The sequence below is a fragment of the Pipistrellus hanaki genome (genome assembly GCF_964339955.1).
Source record: "Pipistrellus hanaki genome assembly, chromosome: 11".
NCBI classification, from domain to species: domain Eukaryota; kingdom Metazoa; phylum Chordata; class Mammalia; order Chiroptera; family Vespertilionidae; genus Pipistrellus; species Pipistrellus hanaki.
The window spans coordinates 23,149,120-23,167,825 of NC_140513.1; the positions used below are offsets into that span (position 1 = coordinate 23,149,120).

Consider the following 18,706-nt stretch of genomic DNA (forward strand, 5'->3'; position numbering starts at 1 on the left):
GAAGAGCTGGAACTCCAGATAACTGCCCCTCCCCCAGTAATAGACTACAGCAGTGGTCAGCAAACTCATTAGTCAACAGAGCCAAATATCAACAGTACAACAATGGAAATTTCTGTTGAGAGCCGAAAACCGACTTCTGCGCACGGGCCACGAAGTTTTAGTCGCACTGTACGTGTGCACCCACACATGCTATTTTGTGGAAGAGCCACACTCAAGGGGCCAAAGAGCTGCATGTGGCTCTTAAGCTGCAGTTTGCTGACCACGGGGCTAGAGGTTTGTATCTGAGAGAGTAAAATAGCAATTTATGACTGGGGGAACATAGACAAGAAAGTTCTATACTGACAGCACACTAAATGCTAAAACCATAGACTTTCTCCCCAAAACACAGTCAGCAACATGTACATTCTACTCCAGGCAAGAGCCTTAAGAGTTTTCCCTGGAGCATGTGAGCAGCCCAAAAGGAGAGACCTGAAGGGACTGAGATCAGTGGCCCCTGTCAGAGCACTTCAAGATTTCAGTCAAAAAGCTCCATTCACATGAGCAAAGCTTCCTATAAGCATTCAGTGCCTTGTTTTCAAACAGAGTATGAGTCTCATCAAACATTTGAGAAAAGTCTATAAAATGCAGAAGCTGACACAAACAGAAAAAAAGCAGCGTGGAAAAAACAGAAGCTGTATACAGAGACAAAAATCAATAATCTATTATTAACATCCTCAAAGAGATAAAAAAAATATATGGTATTGGATTTATCATTGATAGGTTTTTGTTTCTGAGGTCTAACATTCATAATCAGAGTTGAAAAAAAAAACGAAAGGAAAATGAAAAGAGAAAATCAAATAAAATATTTCAGAAACATTTCCTAGAAATGAACATTTGTTTTCAGATTAAAAAGGACCAAGTGCCCATCACAGACATATATTCATTTAACAAATACCTACCACGTACCAGATTCCATCCCACGTTCTGGGGTACGACAGTGGACAAACACAAAACCCCTGCCTTCATAAACCTTATATTCTAGAGCAGTGGTTCTCAACCTTTCTAATGCCGCTACCCTTTAATACAGTTCCTCATGTTGTTGTGACCCCCAACCACAAAATTATTTTCGTTGTACTTCATAACTGTAATTTTGCTATTATGGATCATAATGTAAATATCTGTGTTTTCCGATGGTCTTAGGCGACCCTGCTAGCAGTTCTCAACCTGTGGGTTGCGACATAATTTGTAAGTTCTTTAAATTTACAACTACAAAAAAGATTTCTGAAACTTTTTGTAAGAGCTAGGGTTGGAAAGCTCAGACACTGTGGGGAAAGCATTTCCCCCAAATTTCTGTTGAGTGATCATACAGGCAATGAGATGAATAAGATATAAAACCATCTTTATAATCACCTTATCCAAGTTCTCCATTTTACGAAAAGTCATGCTAAAGTTAGAGAACTGAAGGCATTTGCCCAGCATCACTCTAAAATGATATCCAGGTTCGACCTAAATACTGGTTTCCTGATTCCTGTCAGCACAATCTCACTGTTCGGGACTGCCCAGATTGAAAGAAAGTATTCATTTAAAATGCAGGTGCTCTGGTTACTGGCAGATCCGAATAAACACTGTTCTCATGGCCAGTGCAAATACATTATGGCCCTTTCAATGTGCTTAAAAATTAACATGAAAAACAAATTATTCTGTTTACTCAGTTTAACTGCTATGAAAAAGAGAGAGAGTCTGTGTTTTCCTTAAAGGAAAGTAGCAAATTTGCAGTTACTAAGCAGAAGTAGTTTAGAGAGAACTGCACAGTATCTAAAAGAAATACTCACTTCACAGCTCTGCCATCTGTTTGGAATATTTGGCCTCAACTTCTGTTCACAAACAACTTTTCTCATTTCTTCAACTGATGGATCAGAAGGTACAAGATCATAATAAGGCAGCTGGTAATCTTCATGAATTCCTATATTGATTTAAAAAAAAAAAAAAAAAAAGAAAAAATTAATTTTATTTGACCAGACACAAAGGAGGTGCTGAGCATGCTATTACAGTGTCCCATTACTAAACTAGGTGAGTGAACAGGGTTCACAGCTTGCTCTGGGTCATCCCTATCTATATCAACAACCCACCTCCCTAACTTGATTGGGCTCACACCTGGAAATTAAATATTACTGTGGGATCATAAAGGCTATTTGAATGATGATGAATTATGAGCTATGGGGTCTAAATTGACAGTTTCCTCTAGAACTCATAAGAGTTTTAATGGATTTTCCTTCTATGAGTGCACAGCCTCTCACTTGGTATGGGAATATATCCTCTATCACTGAGATGTGAATCCTACAAGACAAGCTTAAGGTACAAATCCTATCCTCTACTTGCATCTGTCAATAACCTGTTCTCTCTGTTACAATGCAGAGACATACTCTGCCCCTCACTGCCTCAAAAACCTAAGACTCTAGTCTCAGCCAAGTGTAGGCTCCCAGATAAGAGCTTTTCTCAAGGAAATATAAAAAGTACTCAATCTAAAACTAAATTTAAAAGTTAAAACAAACCTGGTCAGCATGGCTCAGTGGCTAGAGCATCAGCCCACATACCAAAGGGTCTCGGGTTCAATTTCCGATCAAGGGGATGTACCTGGGTTGCAGGTTTGATCCCTGACCCTGCCAGCAAATATGGAAGGCAACAAATCAATGTTTCTGTATCTCTCTCTCTCTCTCTCTCTCTCTCTCTCTCTCTCTCTCTCTCTCTCCCCCCCCCCCCCTTCTGCTCTCTCTTGAAAAAAAAACACACACACACACAAATGAAAAAATATCCTCACTCCCTGAGGATAAAAAAAAAAAAAAAAGTTAAAGCAAACTTACTTTAGAAAGTAATGTAATGGTGGTGTAATTGTATTGTACTCTGTTGGAAAATTTCCAAGTTGGAAAAAATAACAATCTCAGGGGGGGAAAAATCATTTAGACTCAGGTGCATGCTAGACAGTTTCCTGGGTGGCCACCAAAGCAGTCATCCAGTCAATGTAACTCTATTTCAAGATAATAAAGGGTTAAATTTTGATGCTTTCCAAGATTCAAGAGGAAACAGAAAAAGAATACATTAGGATAAAGCTGTGCATTAGGTAAAGCATGTCATGTTGTTTTCCTCTCATTACAGGTTTTGGCTCCATTATTTTCTTGGCACTCTCTTGATCACCTGGTGAACATAATTTCAGACTGTTGATGTGTTTAATTTCATTCAATAAAAGAGAAAGCAATTCTTAAACAACTTCTGTTCATGACAAACTGTTGAGGAAAGGGGAAGAAATTTACCACCAATGGAACATCTTCGAGCTATTTCCCAGAATACTAAGCCCATTGCATAGATGTCAGCACGCTTGAAGGATTCAAAGTGTTTCATATTTATGGAATCATCTAGAACTTCAGGGGCCATGTACCTAAAAAAGAATTCAGTACTTTATTTTATTGAATGGTGGCCATATTATTTTTGAACTGTTTCTTTTACCCCTGAGAATTAAAAGAAAATTTTATTTATATATATATGAACTTTAAAACTTTCCCCCTCTTTCAGCATGGTTCTGCTGATTTTTTTTTTTAATGACTATTCTTATAGATATTTTCCCAAAGTACATAAAGTACAAAGTGAAAAATCATTTCATTACTACCACAAAGTGTTAACATTTGATGAATATGCTTTCAGACATTTCTTATTCATACAAATACATTATATAACTTAGATCATATTAAATTTAAGAAAAGTATTATATAACCATACTGGTTTTCAAATTAATGATGTCAATTAAATACTAATTGCTATCTTAGTTTTCAATGAAAGCCACAAGAAATAACTGTGACTGTTAACAAATGTCCTAATGCACACCACCTACTCTGTCATGTACTCTTCAGGAATTACGTATTTTAATCTAGAAGCCTCATTAAAATCGGATGGACAACAGGGCAGGGACATATCCCAGGAGAGAAAATAATAGGTTAAAATAAAAATGGATGCTAATTTTCCTATTGATGCCACATTGTGAAGTTCTGAGGTTTCAAATGCCCTACTAAGGTTACAGATCAAGACCTACAAAGACCTGCAGCAACCACTGTACTGTGACCAGAGTTTAGAATTCTGAGTCCCTGTTGAATCCAGAAGTCATAAATACAACTTAGATAGAATAAAGCTTGGCTCACTTCAAGGCCAAGATGGCAGTTTGAAGATATGCTGTAATACAGAGCAAATTTGTAATACACAAACTTGCTCTGTATTATAGAGGTTCAAATCTCAGCTCTTCAGCTTACCATCCATCTTAAGAGGTTGGCCACATTACATAACCTATCTGAGGTGTATTCCTCATCTGTGACTTGAGAATAATGACAACTACCTAGTTAGATTATTTTGAGAACTTGTGGATTCGAGAAATATTTACTGAGCATCTACTATGTATTAGGCACTGTGATGGATGCTGGGAATACAGACTGCTTCCAACTGCCTACAACCCAATGGAATATAGAGATAAATAAATAATTACACCATAATGTGTTAAGTGCCTTAATGGTCCAATTTCAGCATGCTATGAGAGCTGTTGGCAAGAACACCTAACAGTCCAGAAAAGGATTCCTATGAAAAAGAAAGGGTGAGTACAAGTTATGGAAACAATAGGGGGAAATGGGCTCTAGGTACAGCACATGCAAAAGTTCTAAGGAAGAAAGGCAGGCATATTTTCAGGAACTGAAAATAGTTGGGATAGCTATAGTACAGCATTTGAGGAGGGCATCAAATGAGATAATGTATAAAAAATTTCATTAAAATGATTGGCACACAGTAGGTACCCTATAAACATTAGCTCCTATTGCTATTATAATTAACATAACTAATGAAAATATTTTCTGGAAGGATTATCTTTCATCAGCAGGCTTCATTTTAAGTCAGGTAACCTTGCTTTCAGAGCAGACAAAACCATAAGATCTTCCACCTATGGCCAATCTAATAAAGGTTGAGTTTCAGAAAAAATATATATATATGCAGAGGAAAAGGAAAAGAATTTTCTTTTTAGAACATATTATATACTATTTATTCACAAGTATACCGTTTTGTCCCCACTCTGTGGTTTGGAGCAATATCAATTGTATCTGTGGCTGAATCATGCCTTACTGCTAGTCCCAAGTCTGCAATACAACAAGTTCCATTCTTCTTTACCAAGATATTTTTTGATTTCAAATCTCTGTGAGCAATGGCTGGTTTTCCTAAAGAAAATAAATATAATTGCTTAAAAGGTAATACAAATCACAATTTTTACCTGGGTCATTAACAACCTCAAGTGAAACAGATAGCATGTCAATAATCACTAGACCATAGAGATTCATTGGTGTCTGATATCCTACATAGCACAAGTATCATAGCATAAACATTTCATAACTAAAACATAGTATTCAATTTTTCAACTGTAAAAGGGTCTCATGCAGTCTTATCTCAAAGTCAAATATAATTTTGTTAGATGGCAGAAAGTGCCCGGCTAGCTCAGTCGGTAGAGCATGAGACTCTTAATTTTGTTAGATGGCAAGATAACATTTATATAGCATGTTGACATTTATAAAGCATTTTCACTTTCATTTGATAAATAAAACATAATATTTAATGTTTTTGATAAAATGAAAGTGAAAATATAATGAAAAATTAAAAATATATCTCTTAGACTTGAATTTTAAAATCAATATCTTTAAAAATCACAAGTAGGAAACTGAATGCTATTTTTAAGAACACACAAAAATATCAGTATTGTTACAACGACTATAGGCTCTCTAAACAAATTCCCAGATTCCATGTGAGATTTTCAACAGAAAGATAACATTTCCAATTAGCCTGACTTCTTACAAAAATGTTCTAAACAGACACTAGATCCATGAAAGTAAAAACAGGATTGCTTCAAGTTACCTTGGGTACCAACAATCTCCATATGAAGATGGGCAAGTCCACTTGCTGTGGACAGAGCAAGTTTTATCATTCCTTCCACAGTAACTGTGTATCTGTTCAAATAATCAAAAAGGGATCCATGCTCATGATAATCTGACACCAACCAGAGCTGAGTCCATGTACCATTGTCTGCAAAGTATAACAATATTTCAGACAGTCTGTAGAACATTTACAATTTATTTGTTCAACTGTTATTGACTTAGTGACCTCAAACTTTACTCTCTATCCCAAATCCCACAACAATATGATTGAACCTTACATTTGTAAATATTTCTTTCATATTTTCCCGTATTTTTTGTCTTATACTTTTACATATGTCTCCTTTAGTTCCTCAGAGTAAGCCTCATTTCCTGAGATAAGGCTGGATGACTAATCCCATTTAAGAGACAAGGAATCAGTGAAGGGCTGAGGAAGGGGAGTGAGCGAGGTGGAGGGGGCCAATGAGAGGGGAAGGAGACAATTTCTAATGCTTTCAACAATAAACATAAATTTTTTAAAAAGAGAGAAAGACAAGAAATCACAGTTCAAATATGGTAATCTTGAGTCTACACAGACAGTGGTAGAGCTCCCTCTTTAGTGCCTAGAAAAATGCCTGGCTCAGGTTAGGTGCTCCATGATTCTTCTGGGAAGAGGGAAACAATGAAAGAAAGCAGCAGGAAAATAAGAAGTATCAAGATCCTAGTGTGGCCACAGTATGGAATGGAGCAGTATGGAACAAAACTCAAAGTAAGGTGAAATGAAGAAATGCAAGCTTCAATGAGAGGCTCTGAATATAGTTAGTTAACAAAGAAGCCACACAAGATGACTATGACTATAAGGCTTCATAAAAGTATATCACTGACACAATGGAAAAGCTGAGACAGAGCTGAAATGTCAGGAGAAGAAAAAGTTGGGACTGAACCCAGTTTTACACACACAAGGTGATTTTAAAGGTCAAGAAATAGGAATGTATGTGCCATAAGTTCACTTGTAAACTGATGCATGAATTTGCAATGTGTTTTCCCATGGGGATCAAGGTAAAGGTTTTGGATAGGCTGGTCCAGAAAAGCCTATTTAACCTATAAGTAGCTAGAAATATATGAAAAACCACATTTCATGAAATTGTGAGCCCTAACTGGTTTGGCTTAGGGGGTAGAGCATCGGCATGTGGACTGAAGATCCCAGGTTCAATTCTGGTCAAGGGCATGCACCTTAGTTGCAGGCACATTCCTGATAGGAGGTGTGCAGGAGGCAGCTGATTGATCTTTCTCTCTCATTGAAGTTTCTAACTTATCCCTCTCCCTTCCTCTCTGTAAAAAATCAATAAAATATATATTTTTAAAAAAGGAATTGTAAGAAAAAGTATTACAATATCAAGAGGCAGCACAATTCAGTAAAAGATACACACCTGAAGTCATTGTGACTTGAGTTCAAATCCAAGGGCTGTTATTGACTTAGTGACCTCAAACAAGTTTCCTAACCAGTGAGCCACAGTATCTCCCTTTACACAACAAGGATACCTTACTTTGTAAGACCCTTAAGAAATTTTTAAAAATAGAATAACAGATTTTTTAAATGTATTTTATACATTAAAGCACTTAGTTCCATAGCATGGAACATTAGAATTGAAAATGTGTTGTTTCTTTCTTCATTGGTTATAATACAAAAGACAAAACCCAAATTGACATAAAACAACTTATATATTTTGAAGGCTGCTATCTGATGGAAAGATCTGATTAGAAGAGATCAAAAAAGATTTTTCAGAAGATCTGGAGGGGATTTTTCAGTACTTTCAAAAGGATTCAGAGGCTCATGATACTAGTTCTTTACAAACTTATTCCTCATAAATTGATTCTGTTCAAATTGTACCTTGTCTCTTCCTTGACACAGATATATCACTACTTTATCTGCCTGCTTATTATTATCCATGACTGAATTATGAAATACAAGAAATAAATAGGAACACAGGCAGATTTTTCTGAGGTAATTGACAAGAAAGGCAGAAGGAAAAAAAGGTATATAAGAGGCTGTGCATATATAAAAGGGTGTTTGGGTAGATTAACTAAACCAGGAGATGAAGATAAAGAAGGGAACTGGGGTAGAGGGGCAAAGGAAGAGCCAGCAAGGTCAGTAGTTCCCATGGTGACCACCAGATGACAGCACCAGCTTAGCTGCTGCTTGAGCAAATGCAAAGAGAAAGCTCAGCACACAGCAGCAGCATTTTGTGCCAGTTTTCGACTTAGAACATGCCTAACACATGCTGGGCTTGGGTGAGGTTTGAGCCCCAAAGTGCAGATTTGAAAGTCATCACCACAGTAGAGTTTGAAGCCATGAATGTGGGCAAGTTCTTTAAAGGAGTAATTACTATTTGTAGATTTAGACCCTTCATAAAAATCAGTAAGACAAGTTCCAGAAAACAAAGACAACTATTAAAGTCTAGAATCATAGACCATAACAAAGGTTGTATTAAAAATTGGGGGAGAAGCTAAATGATGTTAGAGACAGAAGAAAATGAAAATTAAGGATTTGATCAGACTGCTTTTATTTATGTTTTGTTTTTAAATTAAATAACATTCAACTGGGAGTAGCCACTGATAATCACTGCCCATTATTGACTCTTAAACTACACACACACACACACAAGCAAACAGATAATCAAACATTATATGTCTCCTGATGTGATACAACAGAAAATATAGGATATACAGAAAATATTTTCAGGAAACCAATAAAATGCAATCAGATTCAATCTCTAATTCTAACTACCAGTTTTCAAATAATACAAAAGGAGTAAGTTCAGAGACCATGTAGGAATTCAATTAGTAAAATCCAGAATGTGATAAGCCCTACAGGACAAACAATCTATTTTCTTCAACAAATAAACTGCAAGAAGAATAAAACAAAAGATGGAGAAGGAACCTAGAGATTTTAAGGGACTTAAGATTAAAACCAACGAAATGCAATGTGTGGACTGTGTATCCTAAAATGAATAACCATTTATTTAAAAATATTAATAATAGGAGACAGTGCAGAAATTTAAAATTGACTAGATATTTGATATTTTTTAAAGTGGCAATCATAGTATGGTTATGTTTCATTAAAAGTGCTTTATAACCTAAAGATACAAATGAGAATGTTTATGGGTAAAAGATATATTATCTGGAACTGGCTTAAAATAATTTAGTTAAGGGGCAGTGTAGGTGAAATCAGAGATCAATGAAGTAATAATTATTAAAGATGAGTGATGGAAGTTCATTATACTATTCTTTTTTATATACTGGAAATTTTCTCTAAATAAAAGTTTAAAAAATAAACAAGTAATAAATGCTTGTTGTATTTAAATTTGAAAATACAGAGAAGCAAAATGAAAAATCAAATCATCCATAATTACCAAATGAGTTTAAACACTTTAACAGTTTGGAGCAATAGTGTTGGGAGAGAAGGGAAGGGAGAGAAGGAAAAAGATAACTATGGTTCTGGCCAATCTGTATTATTATTTCACTCAATAACTAACTGTCCAAAAGCAAAATAACAAAGCAGGTGGCTTTAAAAAAAAAAATAGCTGTTATAAAACAATTAGAGATTTAGGAACAGGTTGTGAAGAGTCAAGGAAATCTTTAAGGAATTCTTGGTTCTAAAGACTTCTAAATATTCCATTTGACCAAATGGGTCTAATCTACTCGTATATGACACACATCTATTTTTGTCATTAAATCTGAAAGTGCTTAGTAGCCATATCTGTAAAAAGGCTTTATTAAGTAGATTTTGTTACACTCAAGGGAGAAGTAAATGTTACTGACCTTTATTGTCTGCTGCTATAAATCCCAAGATGTTTTCATGACGTAACATTACAGTTTGATAAATCTCTGCCTCACGGAACCATGAACGTTCTTCTCTAGAAGAGAATATTTTCACAGCAACTTCTTCTCCTCTCCACTTTCCTCTCCAAACTTCTCCAAACCGACCTTTGCCAATGCTTTCTTGTAACACAATAGTTCTTGCAATTGTTCTCTGAACGAGCAATGGTAAACCTGAAGATAAAAATAACTAGTAGTCAATACAACCAACACCACCATAGGAAGGTTGTAACTCTTTTAAGCTCTACTTTTAAGGAACTTACAATCTTAATGAAATAAAGACCACATTTGCAAATACAGTAATTCATGATAAAAGATAAATAATAAATACAATGAAAGAATTCAGAAACTCCTGCCTAGAGGGTCAAGGTAAACTTTTATAAAGTAAGTTGAATTTAGACTGACCTTTGCAGAGAGATATGACCTAAGGAGAAGAGAAGGAGGTAAGGTATTGAGGTAAGAGGAATATGCAAACATAGGTAAAAGAGAAAATGAATGATACATTTTTAAGGAACTGGCATAGATAAACAGAAAGGAGGTGCATGTAGTAAAGCAGTGAAAGAGAAGGTAAACTGTCACCAGTATGTGACAAATACTAGAGATGCCAAGCTCAACATGACCAATGAGAGCTGTGGGTAAATAATTATTAAAAATTTCTAAAAGAAATAATTAAAAAAAACATACACCTGATTTTAGGAAGATGAATCTGATAACAGTTTTAATTGTGGGAGGAGAAAAATATGTGAATACATATTTTTACACAAAAATAAATTCTAGCCCAACTTTTAATAAATCAGTAAAAATTATCACAGAAACCATTTCAAGATAAGCAATTTACTTGCTAGGAACTGGCTGCCTCTGCACTCAAACAAGTGTCTAGCAATTTACTTTGGTAATTTTTTTCACCAATTGAACTTGCCTTACTCTAAAACACATTTTTTGAAATATTGCCACATGTATTTCATTTATAGAAAAGGTTTACTAACTACCTACAGTATTTAAGTAACACTATATTTGGGACTACTCCAGTTCACCTAAATATCTGAAAATTCAGGACCCATGTAAATGGGATGGTCAAGATAGGCTAATGGGACAAGAAAAGTTTTTGTCATCCAATCACCCTTAGATTCTAGATGCAGACCTAAAATTAAAAACCACATCTAGATTCACCATATTATCTATATTTGGTTACCATAACCCACACGAATACCTGAGTATTTTCGAAAAGTAACAATTTTTTTCTAAAGACAAATATAAGTCTAATTTAGATCTCTATGTTCTCTGCTTTATTTTTCTGTACCTTGAAGAGAGTAAATTTCAATGGGGAAAATGCTTCAATAGTGAATAGAAATAAGACCTAAATAACAGGCATACATTGTAACAGATCATAAGCATGAACAAGATATAAGGAACACTGGTATGATACTCACTCTCAAACACTGGCACACATATGCATGCTCACACATATTTTACGATACAATGACAGCTTAAATATGGACACATGCACAACCTGAGATTCAAGTTAATGCAACAGGGATTAGGTTAGCTCTCCACTGTCTTCCCTGCAATTCCCAAGTTAAAAGTAGTCTCTGAGAGAGATAGGACCTTTCCTCAATTATGGCCACTGTACTGAGTAATAGGCATATAAATTCATAATATGAAATGTTTGGCTTTACATTTTCCTTAATGAGTAAAAGAACAAAAAGGGGCATTATGTATACACATTTTATTTACTCACAAGCATGAGTCCCATTCATGAGGTAGCAGGCAACATGGCTTTATAATGAACAGAGGGGAAAGAGATGGCATTCCCTGTTGTCATTCAACAGACAATAGGTTCTGTCTGGATTAATCTGTAGGCCATTAGGCACCCAATGAACTATGACAGGGAAAGGAGGCCTTAAACTAAGCTTTTTTGTACAATGCAGCAATAAATACTGTGTGTCAGATTTTTCCTCCCAATGTATTTTCAATAAGAGTAACATTTGGACATACGTTACCATTTACCATGTTTTCACACAAACATCTTTGTCCCATTTGAACCTCACAACAATCTAATTACTTTCATTTTAAAGATGAAATAATTCAGACACGAGACATTAGCTAACCGCCCCAAACCACAGCTACTAGCAAAAAATGTAAACAAGTTTTTGCAGGGTAAGGCATAAAAGAAGAGAGTGAAGCTTTCACAGAGATCACAGAGCTGTAATCCCTGATGAATCTATAACTATAGATAAAATGGGGAAAAATAACAATTCAATTCTTTACTTCATATCTATATCTTTAAGTTAAATAAATGTATTTTTAAAATATATTTTAAATTGATTTTTTACAGAGAGGAAGGGAGAGGAAGAGTTAGAAACATTGCTGAGAGAAAAAGATTGATCAGCTGCCTCCTGCACACCGCCTACTGGGGATGTGCCTGTAACCAAGGTACATGCCCTTGACCGGAATCGAACCTGGGACCTTTCAGTCCGCAGACCAATGCTCTATCCACTGAGCCAAACCAGTTAGAGCTAAATGTATTCTTATTGGAAAATCCAACTGCAATCCAAACAGCAATTTCTTTTGCTCCTTTAGGTAGGCTTGTTCCCCTGGAGCCTATGCCAAGTGGCATGAGCTGCTTTGATTTCCCTGGGTGTAAATTGGGCAACAAGAGAACAGGCCTAAGGGATTAATTCCAAATGACCTGTAGTCACCCTGATTTCCTGTGACTTTTGGTCCTTGCTTATTATATTTTGGTCCAGAATAACTTTTAGAATAAGCCAGATCTTCTTTAGGAACTCTTTGGATAACTCAGAATCAATGGGAAATCCCAGGGAAGCCCTAAAATAATCTCCACTCCTCTACCACACCTGCCCAAAGACTGTCTCATCTTTAGTACTAAGGTTGCTGCATCTCAATTCAATCTCTCACTGCCTCCTTCCTCACAATGTTCTCAGGGGTCCCTAAAGGCTGCCCTAAGAGATATGGGCTCCAGTGCAACTACATGTGCCCTAGAAGTCATAACAGCACTCACTTACTAAATATATACATATATAGCCAAATCCTACTGAAGAAGATTTCAGGTCATAAAATCAGTTTCTAAATGAACATAGATATATGCATATTTCCCGATGCATATACATCAATATATGTTAATTTCCTTAAAATAAATAGGCATTTGACATTTATGTAAACTTTATTAGCAGATGTGATTTTGTGCTTCAAAGTCATATTCTTCCCCTAGTCACAACTTCTGCTTTAACGTTCCTTTAGTCACTTGGTGATAAAATTAGTAAAATTTTCTTTTCTTTCTTTTTTTAATTTTTTTAATTTTAATAAATCTTTATTGTTCATATTATTACAAATGTCCCTCATTTTCCCCCCCTCCATTGCTCCCCTCCACCAAGTTCCCACCCCACCCTCTGCCCTTTCCCCACCCCTTATTGTCCTTATCCATAGGTGCACAGTTTATGTTCAGTCTCTTCCCACACCCCCCACTCCCCTTTTCCCAGAGAATCGTCAGTTCACTCCCCTTCCATACCTCTGATTCTATTAAATTCACCAGCTAATATTGTTCATCAGGTTTTTTAATCCCCTTGGCTTTTAGTTTCACTTGTTGATGGTTAAGTATTTGTTGTTCATAATTTTTATCTTTATTTTCTTCCTCTTCCTAAAGAACCCCCTTCAGCAATTCATATAATTCTGATTTGGCAGTGATGAACTCCTTTAGCTTTTTTTTTATTAGTGAAGCTCTTTATCTGGCTTTCGATTCTGCGTGATAGCTTTGCTGGGTAGATTATTTTTGGCTGTAGGTTCTTGCTATTCATCACCTTGAATATTTCTTGCCATTCCCATCTGGCCTGCATGGTTTCTGTTGAGAAATCAGCTGACAATCGTATGGGTGCTCCTTTATAGGTAACTACCTGCTTTGCTCTTGCTGCTTTTAATATTCTCTCTTTGTCTTTTGCTCTTGGAATTTTAATTATGATGTATCTTGGTGTGGTCCTTCTTGGATTCCTTTTGTTTGGGGTTCTCTGTGCTTCCTGGACTTATAAGTCTATTTCTTTCCCCAGATGGGGGAAGTTTTCTGTCACTATTTCTTCCAGAATTCTTTCGGTATTTTGTTCTCTCTCTTCTTCTGGAATCCCCATAATTCTGATGTTGGTTCGCTTGAAATTGTCCCAGAGGTTTCTTACACTATCTTCAACTTTCTGGATTCTCTTATCTTCTCCCTTCTGCAGAGGAGTGTCCTCTGGCTCTTTGTGTTCTAAATCTTTGTCTTGATTCTTGCAATCTTCCAGTCTGTTTTTAGGATTTTGTATAATATTTTTTATTTTAGACAATGTTTTCTTCATTTCTAGTTGATCCCTTATTATTTCTAGTTGCTCCCTTTTCATATCCTCATAGGTGTCATTTAATTTATCGGCCTTTTTTAGAATATTGTTGAATAACCTTATAACTGTAGTTTTGAACTCAATGTCCAATCTTTTCTTTTACTCCATCTCCTTCCTTTGTGTCCTTCCTCTTGTCTGCATTTTAGTTGTTTCCCTGATTTGATGGAATAGCTTTGTGTACTAGGTGTTCTGGTAGAGCCCAGTAGCACAGCCTTCCCAGTTACCTGCAGTGGACAGTCTTGGTGTAGCCCTTTGTGGGCTGTGTGTGCAGTCTTGTTGTTAAACCTTGCTTATTGTTGGTATCACTGGGAAGCGTTGATCTCCAAGCCAATTGGCTGTGAGGATCAGCAGTGTCTCAGCTAGAAGGGCTTCTGCACTCCGCTTGGATAGGGCGGGGTCTCAGGGTGGCATAGACAATCTTTGTTTCCCTGTCAGTCTCGCCTTAGAAAAGTCCTGTTCTTGGAGAGTTTCGGAAGATTGGTTGTAGGCGCTCGCACCTCTTTGGTAAAGACACAGACAAGCTTTGGATTCTGGCCAGTCCCTCCTTAGAGAAAGCCAGCCTCTGGAAGAGCTTCTGTGCTCAGCCACAGATGGGGCGGAGTCTCAGGTTGGTGCAGACAAACTTTGTTTTCCCTTCGGCTCCTCCCCAAGTCCCGCAGTAATGGCCTCTGGCTTCACACACCTCCGAGAGATCTCTGCCCACTGCCTGACAGTCTGGCCTCTCCCTGTCTGGGGCCATCTATCAGAGCAATAGGGTGATTCTGTTTTCCTCTCGAACAAGAAAGCCAGTTGCGCGTTAGCTGTCTGCCCTCTCTGCGCGCCAGGAGTAAGCCAGTAGCGAACTCAGCCCAGCCCGCCCTCTCTGTGCACCAGGAGTAAGCCAGCAGCAATCTCGGTCCTGCTCTTCCTCTCTGCGCGCCAGGAGTGAGCCAGCACCTTTTCGCGCACACAGTTCTCCGTACCTTCACAGTTCCTGAGGTTCAGCGTGCCTTCTTTCTCCTTCCCAGATGGCAGAGCCTCCTCTCAGCTAGCCGTCCGGCGCTTCAGGGCAATGCCTCCCCTGTTTTTCAGTTCTAAATTCAAATTTGTTGTGGTAGGCTGCATTCGGGTGTCTACCCTATGCCACCATCTTGGTTTCTCTCAAATTAGTAAAATTTTCAAATCTTCATTTTATCCATAAATATAGCCCTTATTTGAAGTTGATTTATACCTTTCAAAGGCGATAGTATATCTCATTTAAAGTCCTAACAAACCACTGTAAGTAGTATTACCAAAAATATCTGTTACATATTTCTGATGAAGAAATAGAAGCCCAAAGAGGAAATATGGTTTGACCAAAGTCAGAGAGCCAAGCAGTGACAAAGCATGCACTGGAGTCTAGATCTCTTAATTCCTACCTGAGTGTCAAATTACAATACTATAGAGCAGTGTTTCCCAAAGTGTGGTACGCATACCCCCAGGGGTACGGGAAGAGTTTGGTGGGGGTACGCATTGCACCGGAGTTTGGTGGGGATATGCACTGCACTGCTTAATTCTATGTTCTCATGAGTACGAGGGGTACTCAGCGTTACAAAAATTATAGAAGGTGTAAACATATGTCAAAGTTTGGGAAACACTTCCTTTCTTAGTATCCTTCCAAAGAAAGAAATAAAAAATAAATTCCCTTTGGTTTAAACATAGAACAGTATTATGTCAAAATCCACTTCTGAGAATAATTCTGGCAATTTCTTTTTTTTTTTTTTTAATATATTTTTATTAATTTTTTACAGAAAGGAAGGGAGAGGGATAGAAAATTAAAAACATTGATGAGAAACATCAATCAGCTGCCTCCTGCACACCCCTTTCTTAGGATATGCCTGCAACAAAGGTACATGCCCTTGACCAGAATCGAACCGGGGACCTTCGAATCCGCAGGCTGACACTCCATCCACTGAGACAAACCGGTTAGGGCAATTCTGACAGTTTCTTAGTCTATTTCTGATCCCACAAAAAAATGACCAGAACTGAGAAAAGCAAGCATCACAGGGGTCATGGATCCATTCAGTTATTATATTAAATAACAAGGTGGTTAGACTTTTTCTGAAGTGAGAAAATGACTAAAAATTCATAAAAAAGTAAATAACCTTCACAATTCGAAACACATTTTCTGTCATGCCTGTTTCAAAAATAAAGCTGTTAATCCTAATAGAATGGGTAGCTGCATATCATGTGAACATCTTTGAACTCAGCCTGACTTGTATGAGAATAACTCTTCTTATTCTTACTACCTCATGGAGTCCTGAGAAGGTGAGAATACTTTGAAATTTATAAAACGTGAAGCTAATATACTGACTTATTTCAGTAAAAGTAGTTGTAATCTGTCTACACTAAAGTAGCCATTGGCAGATATAGAGCAAGCGTAAGGACCTTTACTAGGCTCAAAGTTGGACTAGTATTCACACTATCCCAAGTTTTAACAAACCAAGTCAGGTGGCTCAGCCAACTAATTAAATAATGCAGTTAATTTTTAGATTTCTTAGGAAAAAAAGGAAAAACAATTACATTACCTGATCCAGATCCCGATGTTGTCATATCATAAATTAAATCTTTTAATGTAGTACCCTCTGAAATAAAAGGGCGATCTAATGAAGGGTCCTCTTCATTTGGCACTCGATGGTGAATGACAGTGCGGTTATGGCAGATATAGACCATCAACATAAGTGAGATGCAGACGAAGCAGACTGGTCCAGCAATGACAGCTGCCAGTTCAACGGGACCAAGGCCAGGTGATGGCTTTCCTGAAAAGGGGCAAGTGAAATAAACATCAAAAATACGATAGGTGGCACCTACAATTTCCTAATTCTCCACATTTCCTGTAGTTGGCCATTAGTCATAGAGCCTCATTACAGCAGCTCACAGGGCTGGAAACCAGAACAAGTGAGTCATTCAGCCTTCTCCCATTGGATCTACTTTTATGATCACCAACTTAGTCAACATTTACTTGTTCTTCCTGCATTTTTCAGCCATCTAAATAAATAACAAGGCCAGCTACCACCAGTATTCTAGGACCTCCCTATTTATTACTCTCATGGTCACTAATAAAAGAACCACATGAGCAAAAGTTTAAAATAAATAAATAAATAAACCTATATATAGCCTCACTACTCCAAAACAATTCCGTTTAGTGTAGGTATGTGTGTGTGTGTGTATATGTGTTTATATATCTATAAATTTTGTTCAGGCAAAATACATTCTTTGTTTTTTATAATAAAGTTTGCTTTATTATACTTTCTACTCTATTTTAATCACTTGAGTTTTTAATTCAAGAACTTATTTTCTTATCATCTCTTTTAATAATTATTGCTTTACCTTGTTTCAGAAAAATATCTATAATAATAAAAGCACAATATGTTAATTAGACCAGACAGCTGAACGACCTTCCACACATCCTTCTGGACAAAGCCATGATGGCAGGGGCTGAGGCAGAGGCAGTTCGGGGCGATGAGGCAGGCAGGCGAGTGGTTAGGGGCAATCAGGTAGGCATGCAGGTAAGTGTTTAGGGGCGATCAAGCAGGCAGGCAAGTGTTTAGGGGCGATCAGGTAGGCAGGCAAGTAGTAAGGAGTGATCAGGAAGACAGGCTAGCGGTTAGGAGCTAGCGGTTCCGGATTGTGAGAGTGCAGGCTGGGTTGAGGAAACCCCCACCTCATGCACAAATTTTGTGCACCAGTGCCTCTAGTTAATTATAATTATTTTGGCATTCATCCTGAGCCTTGCTGGTTTACTGCACACCAACATTTCTTTAATAGCACATCTTCTCCATTCTTGATACCCTTATTTGGATTTATTTCTTATAACATAGAATTCTAATTCTAGTAATTTCTTTCAGGAAGAGTACATGTGTGTCCTTATGTGCTGAATAGCTAATTATCTAAAGATGCCTATTGCCTTTATATATGAAAATGGCTTGTCTAGAGAATTTTAAGTAACATTCACTATATGATGTTCCACTGCCCTCTAGTATTTAAAAAAAAAGTATTAAATCTGAACATTTTTCCCTTTTATAGTCAATCCGTGTTCACTTATGCTGAATGCATATGCATTTTTTCTTTATTCTTGAAATTGGTATGTCTTTTATTATATATATTTAGATAAGTATTTTTTTCATTAATTTTGCATAGTATTCTTTTCTGTCTGCTCTTATGTCTTTTTTTGGAATAATATACTAAGCATATTGGATCACCTAGATCTGTCCTCTGTATCTCTTAATTTGCTCACCAACTGTCTTTTTCTCTGAATTGTAACAGTTTTTCAAGCTCATCTTGCCTTAAGCTTGTCTCACACTTGAATATAAAATTATTGTATCCAGTCTGCTGTTCATTTTCAATACTGCATTTTAAGAAATAATTCATCAATCAAGCTTTTTATCTGAAAACAATTATCAATTGTGAAATGTCCCCATTTTACAGTAAACAACTGAAAAATAGGCCTTGGTCTGTCTGAAAGTTCTTCCCAATTATGTGGTAATTCTATTTCAAAGGGTGACATCTACTCTGATTTATCCAGTT

General features: G+C 36.9%; 1 protein-coding gene across 2 annotated transcripts in view; it reads right to left on the bottom strand.

Annotated features, from left to right (window-relative positions):
- TGFBR1 (transforming growth factor beta receptor 1) overlaps positions 1–18,706 on the bottom strand; it is a 45,351-nt gene that overhangs the window by 1,990 nt on the left and 24,655 nt on the right. For both annotated transcript variants that reach the window (XM_084898433.1, XM_084898434.1), the window contains exons 3-8: positions 16,708–16,938; positions 9,726–9,956; positions 5,908–6,075; positions 5,063–5,219; positions 3,288–3,412; positions 1,812–1,942 (exon numbers count right to left, since the gene is read on the bottom strand). In XM_084898433.1, the coding sequence (XP_084754559.1) occupies positions 1,812–1,942; positions 3,288–3,412; positions 5,063–5,219; positions 5,908–6,075; positions 9,726–9,956; positions 16,708–16,938 (1,043 nt within the window). The remainder of the gene's footprint in view (positions 1–1,811; positions 1,943–3,287; positions 3,413–5,062; positions 5,220–5,907; positions 6,076–9,725; positions 9,957–16,707; positions 16,939–18,706) is intronic.